Source organism: Mya arenaria, chromosome 15 (genome assembly GCF_026914265.1).
Source record: "Mya arenaria isolate MELC-2E11 chromosome 15, ASM2691426v1".
NCBI classification, from domain to species: domain Eukaryota; kingdom Metazoa; phylum Mollusca; class Bivalvia; order Myida; family Myidae; genus Mya; species Mya arenaria.
The window spans coordinates 56111719-56125704 of NC_069136.1; the positions used below are offsets into that span (position 1 = coordinate 56111719).

General features: G+C 32.8%; 1 protein-coding gene and 1 non-coding gene across 7 annotated transcripts in view; one reads left to right on the plus strand and one right to left on the minus strand.

Moving 5' to 3' along the window:
* Positions 1–13986, minus strand: part of LOC128220296 (metalloreductase STEAP4-like) — a 62769-nt gene that overhangs the window by 21904 nt on the left and 26879 nt on the right. Inside the window, exon 1 of one of the 6 annotated variants that reach the window (XM_052928641.1) lies at positions 12238–12474. The exons of 2 other annotated variants lie outside the window; for them this stretch is intronic. In XM_052928641.1, coding sequence (XP_052784601.1) covers positions 12238–12271 — 34 coding nt within the window. In that variant the 5' untranslated portion in view covers positions 12272–12474. Of the gene's footprint in view, positions 1–1742; positions 1968–6115; positions 6273–11542; positions 11883–12237; positions 12475–13986 lie in introns of those variants that run through there. 3 more of the 6 variants (XM_052928643.1, XM_052928644.1, XM_052928640.1) reach the window with 3 other exon arrangements.
* LOC128220817 (U6atac minor spliceosomal RNA) lies at positions 2769–2889 on the plus strand. The gene has a single exon (XR_008258857.1). It is a non-coding gene; the product is annotated as a U6atac minor spliceosomal RNA (small nuclear RNA).

The window sequence follows — 13986 nt, forward strand, 5'->3', positions numbered from 1 at the left end:
GAACCTATCTTACACTCTCGGCCATGGAAGATACTTATAATCTACTTCTTATCTCGTTACACTAACAGTCATTTCGCGTCTACCGCCAGATAAACGCCAGACAACTTATCTCGTTACACTAACAGTCATTTCGCGTCTACCGCCAGATAAACGCCAGACAACTTTAAGAACTCCTTTGCTTTGTTGATGTTTATTCGCACAATTGCGATGCATTCCTTTTTGAACTATTGAGGTATTTATACGCACAATTACGCTTTATTTCTTCAAAAACTATTCAGGCATCGATCGTACAAAAAGTACTTGTAAGTGATTAATATTTGTTTTCTAAACAGTCGCAACTCGCTATGTCGAACTCAGTTATCTCGATTTTCTGTTTATGTCGAACGTTTTTTTTGAATATAATCTGTTTAGTTAGACATGATTTTTATTTCGGTTATATAGAATGCTCGTTATCTCGAAGTACTTCCCGAGTTTCCAAACGATTTCGACATGGCGAGTTTTGACTGTATGTTAAAGGGGGCGCCGACTTATACGAGTTCAAAAGACCGAAACTAAATGCTTACTTTCTTAGTGTTCAGAGCAAAATGCCCATTGAATGTCCCTATTCAAGCTAGTGCACATACGCGAGGTTCTGAATAACTCACTAAATAAAAACAATAAACATTTAGCGGATGTTTTCGTTACTGATATGTAATCTGCTCAATGTATTTTGTCACAGCTCGTCTCAATGTGTGCATGTGATTTTGTCTATCGATCCAACTGGCGTCTTGCTATTAACATTAAAATGACAGCTGTCGACGTTAAACTGTTGCTCGTTTTGTCCATACAAGTGCAAATGCATATGTGTTTGTGCATTTTATATATTAACATCGACATGAGACCTATTTTTAACTTATATTAATTAACCATTACATTTTCTATGCATAAATTACATTTTTGAATCACACCACTATAACGCTTCTATTATGATACGATATATGAAAGGGAGGAATTAAATCAAAATTTTACTTTGATTATATATCAAATTGATTAATTTGTTTCTTATTTAACATAATGTCAACGCGTATTTTGTTTCACACAAAAATCAGATGAAGTAAGAAAGTCTCTTTAACTGTCCGCATTCGTTAACTTTTAATTTTAAAACTAAATTGAAGATTGATTTCTAAACTTTAACAGTTTTAACAGTTTTTGTTATACAGATCACGTCTGAGAGTTAATCAGGATTAACACGAAATGATGTTATTGCCAGATATAATTGCGTTTCAAAGGAATCTTAGATTAGAGACTTTGATTTTACAAAAAAAGACACAATACAGCTCACACCAATCCTTTAAAGGCCTTGATATGGCAATGACAAACGCTCTGTTTCAAAACGGCTATGTAAACATGCGTTCGCAATATCATGTTACACAGTATAATAACATCTATTTCTAAATGAAAATAAGCTTTCAATTGAGCATGGGCAATTTTCAATATTCATCTTAAGTCAAGCTTATGGTCATATTCATTGAATTTATTCCCAGCATAGATTGGTTATTCCGATAACATACACCTATATGCATTTAAGATTTAAACTGCAAGGTAGAGGTCGTTTTTTTTAGAAATACTATATTTGTACTGTATACTATGTCATTATACATTCGCATAAGCCTGCGGTAAAATGGAAAAATAACATATAAAATATCAAGTAACTCGAAGCTACAACAATTTCCGGAAATCAACAAAAACACTTAAGTGCTTACCTGTGTAAGATCGTTTTATCTGAGTATAAGCCATTCTGTAACTTTCTTTATCAGTATTGTCTTAAAGTGTTCGCAAATAACCACATAATTTATTCACTTTTGAACCAATCCTTGCCACGGGGAAAACCGACGGCGCATTCACTTTTAACAAACGTAAAAACAATGATATACGTATTCATAACATCACTACTTAAGTATTTCATTCGTTATTGGTAAATCAATACTGCATATCGTCCTTGTCATACGCACGCTACGTTTCATCATCTGTTAGACTATTTATATCAACCAACCGATTGTCACCGCTACTCTATTAAGACAGACTTTATCATTTTATGAATGAACTATATCGCCGTATGTATTCAGGTTTAAATAAAACACATGCGAAAAAGCACGTTTTGAGTTTGTTTCGGATGCGTTGGAACCCCTGCGAGAAAAGTTTACTAAGTAACACTCAGTTTTAGAATTCTTTTAGAGCTTGCTAACTGTTTAAGATCTAACCTCCTAATTATTGTCTTATGTAGGTCTTGAACAAAAACGTTTTGAATCAGGGTTTAAGAACTTTTGTTCATGTTAAATCCTGAATGTAAGTTAATATAAATATGAATTCCGTATTATCATTCGCACTTGATTTGCAGTACGATCAAAGTTGAGTTCATTTTGCATGAACTGGTCGACCTTTTGTAACCTCTCTAGACTGAGTTTCGCAAGAAAGACCTGGGTCATGCATATGAAAAACATGAATTAAACAATCTCAATAATATTCTTAATAAACGCGAAAATTATATTTAACAACCAAAATCATAATAATGACAACAAATGAATAAAAACGGGGAAATGTAAATATAAGAATTGATTCTTATTTTTCGTGCGTTCATGCATGCTCGGCCGCGATTTTGAAATCCTTAAATGAACTGATATAAAGAATGCACTTAAGTGTATTTTGCTCTTCAGATTAGTAAGGTGCAAACCTATTTGTTGTCTTTGTAAAATGTGTCAACCACTGAAAGAGAAATATTATAGCATATCATACATATAAAAACGAGAGAAGATTAGTACTCTCCTTGATAAGGACGGAAGAGACCTTCATGGCCATTATGATATGTATTGAGGCACATCCTCTTTTTTCGAGGACACCTCATATTTTTTTCTTTGTCCTTTTTGTGTTAATGTGAGTCAGAAACTCACGTGTTGTTGTATTGCAGACAATAAGATACTATAAGAATGCCATTGTTAAAAAAGGCGGAAATCATGAATCCATTATTTCAAATCATGTTGGATATAGATAAGCTTACTTTTATACTATAAACTAATATTGTCAAGACTTTGTGCCAAAACATGCAACACTTTTCTTAAAAAAATATGTTTTATTTATGTAAATGACGATACATTTTAGGTTTATGTAAAAAATGCTAAAAATGAAAGAATCAGTTCATCTCCGATGCAACCGTGGTGATACTATATATTATGCATGAGAGTGCGTGTTTTTTTAGTATTCTAATTTACGTACTTTCTCGTTACGATAAACATTTAATTTGATAAACATTATTTCTCGTCATATTGAACATTTCATTTAAAATAAAATCGCATATTAACGCAACAAAATGTAATAAAACTCAATGTTAATGAAGCGTTGACAATGATTTGACATCATTAAACGTGAGTCTAGGGTCAAGTCCTTAAACACCCAAGGTAATTAATTAATGAGGACAATAAATGTTAAAACATATTGACATTTCCCTGAATTGTTCTTTTGCATGTACCTCAGATCAGATAAAAATGTCAGTTCATAAATGCGGTTATTCGATTCGTTTTCGGTACAAAAAGCTTAGATATGACGATTAAGAAATCGACGGCTTTCATTCTTGCACAGTTAAGGGAAGGAAATTATCAGAATAAAGTATACGTACATCATTAGGCGTAACAATGTTGGTTTCCGGTTTCCCTACAGACCCTTTTTCACTCCTGATCCTGTTTCTTTTGTCATCAGACATTTTGTTCGGATTTTTTTTTCTCCTTTTCTGTCGCGTAAATATAATACATTTACTATTTAACGAAACACTTAGGTTCAACATTCTTTATCAATATAGTAGGTCGCGTCTATAGTTTGAATAACATCAATACATTGAAAACTTCTAGGACACGCACAGAAGCCAAATATATCCCCTCCCCCGCCAACGAAATAAATTTCAGGTTGTGGGAGGGGAGTAAGTCAAAAGGTTACGCCCCCTCTAACATCAAATCATGGATCCACCCCTGCATAACATATAACCTTAACACAAAGAAATACCACACTTTCATTGGAATACAACTGTTAGCCAAGAAGAATGCAGTTTGACTTATTGAGCGATGCATTAAAAGGTTTTTTACATGTATTGAAAATGAAATTCCATGTAAAGGTCTTGCATTGACAGATACTTTTACACATTCTGTTAAACTTATTTGATATCAACAGAGCAAACAGCATGTAAGGGCACATTCTTATTAAAACATCATCTAGTCTTGTCAACACTCTTTAGAATACAACCTATAGTATCAGACAATTAAATAACAGAGGCAATTATTCAGCTTTCGTAGGTGTTTAAAGGAACGCCTCATGCCACTCATCTGAAGATGACCTGTATTATTAAATTAACTTGAAAGGGAATCGTTCACAGATTTAATGTTCAACTTGGTAACATTTCGTTTAAATTTAAACATTGTACTTACTTTCATTAAAAAAAAAAGAAAAAACAAGTGACAGATACTCATTTGAACAGAGTTTTGTAAATTTAAGCGGGAAGAGAATTTTGTCATATTTTTAAATTAAGGTTGACATTAGAGCACATATTTTAACCTCTGTTGTTAACTTTGTTATCATTGTTACACGCATGTTGTTCAATTTTCACAACAACTACATGTTTCAACTAAATTATTGGCAAGCTTCAAATCGAAAACCAATGCTGTCTTTATTTTTGATACCATATCCCTGATAAAACAAACACAAAATGCTGTAAAGCTATCTCAGTGATCAACATCATATTTTGTCTAATGAAAATGCAGAATTTCTCAAGTTTTCCCAAATAATTATTTCAGTAAATCCACAGTCAGTAGTCATTGATTTTAATCTAGTAAAGCGTTATACACAAACATTGGCTGGTCCTGTTCATTATATAGATCACTAACACTATAAAAACATTTTTCTTCCCGCACTTTGCCCGTCCAACAAACTGATAGATGAATACACTTTATACATATCATGTCAAATAATTGCATAACGAAGAAGGAAAAACAAAGATGGATGTCTTCATTAATTCTGATCTTGAATAATTAGTATTGGTAACTGTATTGTGGAAATTTAAACGACCTGCATTGTTGAATTAATTTTAAAGGGACTAGATCACAAATCAAAGGTTGGCAACATTTCGTTCAAATTGAAATATTGTACTAACTTTAATTAACTGTTAAAATAGTGCACTTAATTTAACTTATATTGTTAACTTGTTATGTTATCATTGGTTGACGCATGATGCTCACATTTCACATTAACTGAATGTTTTACCCTATAATACGCGAATGAGTCCCTTTAAGTTGGACTGCATCTCTAACATATTCGACCAAATGTTTTCGAAGTTTATTAAAGTATACAGTTTAATACAGTTTTGCGACTGTATCCCGTTAGGCCTCCAATTTCGGTGACTCACATACTGATAACCTTTAAACATTACATAATTGTGTACCTTTGTGTGAGTCTTTTTAATTTTTGGGAATGTAAATACCGCGGCATAAAAGCAAAAATGTTCTATCTACTTCTTATCTAGTCGCACTTACAATCATTTCGCGTCCACTTCCAGATATTCGCCAGACCTTTGCTTTGTTGATGTTTATTCGCACAATTGCGCTTTATTTATTCGTTAATTATTCAGGTATTTATACGCACAAATACTCTTTATTTATTCAAAAACTTTTAAGGCATTTTTAGAAATTGCGCTTGCGTGCCATATAATAATATATGTGGATTGGTAAAAGGGTTAGGATTAGGGTTAGTCCATACGATTACAAATGCCTATGTGTTAGTAATTTATAAATATTAACATCGACATTAGATGTATGTTTAATTTATTTAGATTCACCATTATATTTTTGCATGGATTACATATTTCAATAACACCAGCTTGATGCTACTGTTAAGATATTATTTATTAAAGGGAGGTAATATATTGTTTATATTGGTATAATAATGTTTTCATTATACAGCAAAGTATTAATTTGTTTCTTAAATAACATTATGTCTGTACAAAAAGCTCTCGGTGAAAACATTTCAAAAAAGAAAATTGTTACGTTTAAAATGAAACTTTGCCAGAAGCAACTTGAGGTAATAATGATGGATGTATTACCTTAAACTTTCTGGACATACCACTGATACACGTGCTCTGTTTCACACAGAGTTTAGATGAAGTAAGGAAGTCCGTTAAACTGTCTGCATTCATTAACATATGTTAACTTTAAACTTCATGGACGATTGATTTCTGAACTTTAACAGTTTTGTTATACAGACCACGTCTGAGAGTTAATCAGGATTAACACGAAATGATGTTATTGTCTAAAGTAATTGCGCATCAAAGGAAGCTAAGATTAGAGACTTTGATTAAACAAAAAAAAATACAGCTCATACCAATCCTTTAACGGCCTCTATAAGGCGGTGACACACGTTCTGTTTCGAAATGGCTATGTAAACAAGTGCGAATTACGTCATGGATATAGTTGTATATTGTCTATTTCTTAAACAAAAATACGCATTAAATTGAGGCAGAGCATGGGTAATTTTCAATATTCCTCTTAAATCAAGCTTATGGCGGTAGTTCATTGAATTCATTCCCTTCATAGATTGGTTATTCCGATAAAATACACATACTATTAGACTCAATTAATATTGATACTGTTAGGTGTAAGTCGGTTCAATCGTTTTACTTTATTTTAACTGTATACTATGTTAATCATAAACCTAATTGACTCACTTAAGCCCGTGGTAAAATAGAAAATTACACTACTAAACATCAAGCTGCCCGATTACCTACAACAATTTCCGGAAATCGACAAAAACACTTTAATGCTTACCTGTGTATGATCTTTTAATCTGAGTATAAGAATAAAAATGACTTCAAATAGGGTTCAAGAGTTTTAAAATAGTTTACTGTTCAGTACCACAAAGTGTCCTGTTTGTTGTGTTTATAGAATTCGCTGACCCCTAAAATCATACATATCTTTGTCTAATGGAAACCCGATATTAAAGAGCTGGAAGAGAATGAATCTTCCTTTTATATGGACATTTTACTTAAACATAGAGTTTAATAAATCAACTTTAGCTTGTCCTGCATGCACTTGTCACTCGGTAACTGACCGGCTTGTTAAAGTAGCGCGATTTAAGAGTAACTCATATATACCATCTGATCCATACGTACATGTACGCGTTAGCTGACATAAGGTACCTTTTTAAGTATTAAAAATGGGCGAAGTTAGAGTAGTGAACGAGCCCTTCTTAATTATTTATATATAAGTCTATGTCATCGAAATGTCTTAGATTACTACCTCATTAACTGACAAATTGTCAACACAAGATCTGACGCAGAGGAGTGAATATCGGAAGAGTGGCAGTAGTCGGATCTTTCCACATCCGGGAAAATTGAAATTCTTAATGAATAAGCCTAGTACTTAATGACTGCCGATCTGCAATTCCATTGGCTGCAAATGTAGGTTATTTTTAAAGTTGATTTTTTTGGTAATATCCTATCGGATTTCTTTTGAAATACGGTTAAGATATGTTGAAGCGCATAGCAATTTAAAGATATATGATTAATGAAAGTATAATCAAATGCAATGTCAGTGAAGCGTTGAAAATAATTTGTCGTCAGTAAACTAGTATATAGTCCTGAATTTATACGCATAGGTAAATTATTTATGTGCACAGCAGGTGCTAACACCTGTATACAATCCTCTGAGTTATTATTTCGTTTGTACCTCAGATCAGATAAAAATGTAATTTAATAAGTGCGGTAAATTGATTCGTTTACAACACAACAACCTTAGATATAAAGATCACGATATTTAACACTCTCATTCTAACACAAATAACGGAAGACGATTATCAGAATAAAGTATGCCTTTAAGGGACTGTAAAATTCGGCGTAACAATGTTAGTTTCCTGTTTCCATTACCGACTTTCTGTTTTCCGCCGACCCTGTTTTGTTTATTGTCGTTAGACCTCAAGCATTTTCTTCTTCTTTTCAGTCGCGTGTATATAACTCATTTACTATTTAAACCATTACATAATGTTACCTTAAACGTTCCAATCCTATCCTATCCTTAGATTATAGGTAATCAAATGTTAATTTGCAAACCAAATACGCTCGAAACGAATGCATTGGGTGCACTGAAGCTGAATCTAACGGAGGATACGGATGTATGAGATATGCTAACGTTTGAAAGAGATAGCATTTTGTTTTGCAATTGTTTATTTTCAATAGAATTTAACAAATTTTCCTTCCGCATTGAACCCCACAAATATAATTGATGGACTAAAATAACCTTTATCCTGTCAAATAATTGCATAACAAAGATAAAAAGAGACAGATGGATGTCTTCATTAATTCTTAACGTGAATAATTATTATTTGTAAATTGAGTATGGAAATGAAAAAGAGCTGTAGTATGTTGAATATATTTAAAGGGGCTCGGTCACAGATTGTTGGCAATCTTTTTTAAAACTTGTTTAACTACTTTCATTGCAAAATATGAAACGAAAACTGGCAGATACTCATTTGAACATAATTTTCTCAATAGAGTTAGGCCTAAAAATGCATTTGGTTCGGGTAACCCGACCCGACCCTGACTACGGAATAGGCGCCGACCCTAACGTTTTTATAGTCAGAAAAAATGCTTTTCAATATGTAGTTTTAAACCTTAAATGCTTATACAGAAGAGATAACTTTAACACAATTCTCCAATGAAGAAAATGACATTCTTATATAAAGCCTACATCTTAAAAAAGGCCAAACACGAAATGCCGTAAAGCTACCCTAGCGATCAAAATCATCCCAGACAAAAAAACTCAGCCAATTACATTTATAAAGGGCATCGGGTAATAATATACTTTGTCCAATGAAAAGGCAGCCTTTTCAAGTCTTTTTAATACGTTTTTTAAGTCAAAGAGTGGGCAGTCGTTTTTGATTTAAATCAGGTGAAACGTAATATACAAACAGTGACTTTCCGATTGGGTAGTTTATACAATATAATGTTGACCACTAAAGAATTCAAGATTGTTAGTGTGTACTAACACAAAACAAACCGTGCGTCGCATCAAACCATTTTTTTGTGGATACAGAATACTAACAATTTTTCATCATTCGTTAAAGATAAACTGGGCCAGTAAACAAATTCTTATCTTGACCAAAAGGTTAAAGTTTATTCTAGAATACATTTAAAAATATGTTTTTGAGGATGCGTCGCACTCTCTTTCTTCGGTGACTGACATTCTGATAACATTTTATCATTACATAACTGTGTAACTATGTGTGAGGCAATTATTTTTTTGGGTCCTCAAATACTAAGGAGTTAAAGCGTAAAGGTTCTATCTACTTTATATCTAGTCGCTCTTAGAATCATTTCGCGTCCACCTCCAGATAAACGCCAGACAACTATAAGAACTCATTTGCCTTGTTGATGTTTACTCGCACAATTGGGCTGCACTCCGTCATAAATAAACATAAAAGCCCCTATTCAAGCAAGTGCACATGCGCGATGTTATGAATAACTCACTTAATAACATCAATTAATGTTTGGAGGCTTTTTTCTTTTCTGATGAGTAAACTGCTGAATGTATTTTGTCAAAGCTCGTATTAATATAAAAATCGGTCCGTCAATCCCATTGGCGGAGGCATAAGCTTGAACGCTGATCATAAATTGACTGACAAAATCTCTTTTTAATAAATTTGCATTACGTAGGGAAGACAACTTTTCTTTCAATGAATTTGCATGTTGCAAACAAATATTTCTCAAGCTTAAACTCTAACCTTACAGCAGCAATACCCGAGTGGTCTTGACTGCTTTTAATACTTATTCTACTGAAAAGGCGGATGCGGTTTGATTTCGGCTTTCGCAAAGATATGTTTCTGCGAGAAAAGCATCTTGTTCCTTGCGGAACCACTGAAACTGCCACATTAATTTTTCATGATTACGAGATTTTCTTATCTTAATTGCCCATGGTACACAACGAAGCATAGCGTAGAAGTGTATCGGTGGTGTCCGACGATGAAAAGTACGTATGTATAGGTTGCTTAGTTTCAAAATATTAAAAAGGATACCTTTGCGACAGAAATGTATGAACTAACAAAATAAAAATAATTCAAAATAGGCGTAACTCCATCCTTGCAACTTTTAAATAAGGGGCGGAGTAGGGGGATGGGGGAGGTGTATTTTATATTTGCTGTTAGCGGAACGATATATTTTCAAATGTTATTTTGTACTGGTGTATACATGTTTTATTTTTACAAACAAAAACTTGGCATTCCGTATGGATATCATTTGTAAAATGTGTTTCATTGTTATCGCTTTGTTTTGCAAGTTGTATTCATCTTTAATTCTGAATATGTTAGTATGTAAGTTAGAAGTGTATCATTTATTTGTATTTTCTCAAATTTATAGAAGTAATTGCGCTTGCGTGCCTTTAATTTCATTAAATATAAGTGGATTTGTAAAAACATGCACGTACAGTTTCGTTATCTGTTGAGTACTTTGATATAAGACACACACAGACTCGAGTTATATTCTTTATCTCTTTATATTTTAGAACCGGTTAATTAAGGCACGGACCCGTGATTAAGCCAATTAAGTCATGGTCTGGTTAATTTGAATTGGTGCAGTAATGTTGGTCAGTATAAAAAATAGGCGTCCGCTTCTCGCTCAAGAGGTGATGGGCTTGATCCGCAACAGGGGTACATACTCTTACGCCTTAAAAAGGTTAAATATGCAACTAAAGTCTATCTTTTTGCCATATACCATTGACTCAATTCACTGTATAGGTCCGTTCTTTATATCTAGCAATCCAATTAGCTACATCGTTCTTAGAACTATTTTAGACCAGTATTAAATACCACCCACATTCATGGTTTCTACCCTGGTAACAGACTCGAATTGGTTTTGCAGCTGTCTGTACACTCGATTTAAATTGAATAAGTATAAAGAACAACTAATCAATATGATCATTGTATTCTATTAACCAGGACACTCCAAAACTACAATTTTTATTTTTATATATGTTATATATTGATACAATTGACTCGTTTGTCTCAATCGTCGTCTTTTTATCATAACCCAAAGGTCACAACATATGGCTATCATAAATTTCAAATCCGTCATCGCGTTGCTATTTGATAAACATTCAAATGACAGCTGTCATTTTCCAACGTTCTAGACGTCAGCCTGTTGCTCATTTAGTCCATAAGAGTACAAGTGTATATGTGTTACTGATTTTTATATATTAAAATCGACATAAGATATATGTTTAGTTTAAATAGATTAACCATTATATTTTTGCACGGAATACATTATTGAATAACATCACTTTGATGCTACTATTATGATGGTATATTAAAGGGAGGTAATACATCAAAATATTACTTTCATTATATGGCAGATTATTAATTTGTTTCTTAAATAACATATTGTCTATGTAAAAGCTCTTGGTGAAAACATTTGAAATAACAATTTGTAACGTTAAAATGAAAGTTTACGAGAAGCAATATAAGGTAAAAATGATGGATGAATTACCTTAAACTTTCCGGGCATACCACTGATACACGGATTCTGTTTCACACAAAGGTTCTATGAAGTAAGGAAGTCCCGCATTCATTAACATATGCTTGTTTTAACTCTAATTGACGATTGATTTCTAAACTTTAACAGTTTTGTTATACAGACCACGTCTGAGAGTTATTCAGGATTAACACAAAATGATCCTATTGCCAGATGTTATTGCGCTTTAAATGGAGCTAAGATAAGAGACTTTAATTTTACAAAAACAACAAAAACAGTACAGCTTATACAAATCCTTTAAAGGCCTCGATAAGGCTGTTTTAAACGTTCTGTTTCGACATGACTATGTAAACAAGTGTGCGTCACGTCATATACACAGTTGTATAACATCTATTTCTCAATCAAAAATAAAATTACAAATGTAAATTGAGCATGGGCAATTTTTAACATTTCTCTTTAGTCATGTTTACGGCAATATATCATAGACTTAATTCTCTACATAGTTCGGTTAATCCGATATTATACACTTTTAATGCAACTAAGAATAATATTGTTAGGTGTAAGTTTATAAGAAGTAATATATTTAAACTGTACGCTATTTGCTTAAACATTCACGTAAGTCTGCGGTAAAATGGAAAAATAACATAAATATCAAGTAACTCGAAGCTACAACAATTTCCGGAAATCGACAAAAACACTTAAGTGCTTACCTGTGTAAGATCTTTTAATCTGAGTATAAGCCATTTTGTAACTTTTTTTATCAGTATTATCTTAAAATGTTGGCATATCAGTTTTGTTTAACAGTGTTCACATGTAATCGCATAATTTATTCACTTTTGAACCAATCCTTTCCGAGGGGAATACCAACGGCGCATTCGCTTTTAACGAACGTAAAAACAGTGATATACGTATTCATAACATCACTACTTCAGTATTTCATTCGTTAATTCGTAAATCAATACTGCATATCATCATTGTCATACGCATGCTAGGTTTCATCATCAGTTAGACTATTATATCAACCAACCGATTGTCACCGCTACTCTAATAAGACCTACTTTATCATTTTATGAATGATCTACATATATTCAGGTTTAGATAAAATGCATGCGATAAAACGTCAAGAGAGAAATCACGTTTTGTGTTTGTTTCGTAAAGTTTATAAAGGTCTGCCCTAGTTCATTGCCTGCATTATGGCATGCTCCACTAGTGACTTTAAATATTTTAATGCCAAAGTGACATGCGTTTGAACCAATTAGGAGAAAAGTTCACGAAGTAACACTCAGTTTTAGAACTGTTCTAGCAAATTATGTGTTCTAGAATTAACCTGCTAGTTCTTGACTTTTGAAATTTAAGAACGAAAACAACGGTTCAAGAATTTTAATTTCTGTTAAAACTTGAATGTTAGTTATTTAATTTATATTTTATTATATCAACATTAGTACTTGATTGTTTGTACGAAAACAAATGTGTTCATTTTGCATGCACAGGTCGACATTTTGTGAACTCTGTAGACTAAGTTTCGCAAAAAGTACCTGGGTCATGTATATGAAACACATTAATAACACAATGTCGATAATGTTCTTGTTAAACGCGATAATTATATATAACAACCAAAATCATTAAAGTGACAAAAAAGGAATGAAAGGAGGAAATGTGAGAATCGATTATTATTTTTTGTGCGATCATGCAGTATGAACGCTCGGTCGCGATTTTGCAATCCTTAAATGAAGTGATAAGAATAATGCCCTTTATAGTATTTCCCTCTCCAGAATTTTAAGTAGCGAACCCATTTGTTGCCTTTGCAGAATGTGTCAACCACAAAGAAAGGAGTAGTATAGCATACATAAAAGATACGAGCAAAGAAAGCACGCCCATTAATAAGGACGGAAGATACCTTTATGATCTTAATGATACATATAGGCACGTCCTCCTTCTACAAGGAAACCCTTTTTTATTTGCCAGTTTTGTGAAACTGTGATAATCAGGTGGTGCTTTCTTGTAGACAATACGGTACTATAAGAATGTCATTGCTAAAAAAGGCGAAATCATCCATCCATTTTTTATAACATGTCGGATATAGATAAGCCATATTTTTACCTGCATTACTGCTCTTAAAATATGATGTTTTATTTGTGTAAATGATACATCTTTTAGCTTTTAGTATATTTCTAATTTATGTAAATCTACAAATAAATGTATCAGTTCATCTCCGATCCAACCGTGGTGATATTATGTCTTATACATATTAGTGCGCGTTATTTAAATTATTCTCATTAACGTACATTCTCTCATTTATATTGAAAATAGGTGTTAAAACTTACAGACATACCCCGGAGTTTTTCTTTCGTTTGTACCTCATATCAGAAAAATAGCAAGTTTATAAATGCTGTAATACGATTCGCTTATGGAACAAAAAGCTTAGATCTGAAGATCAAGAAATGGACCACATTGTTTCT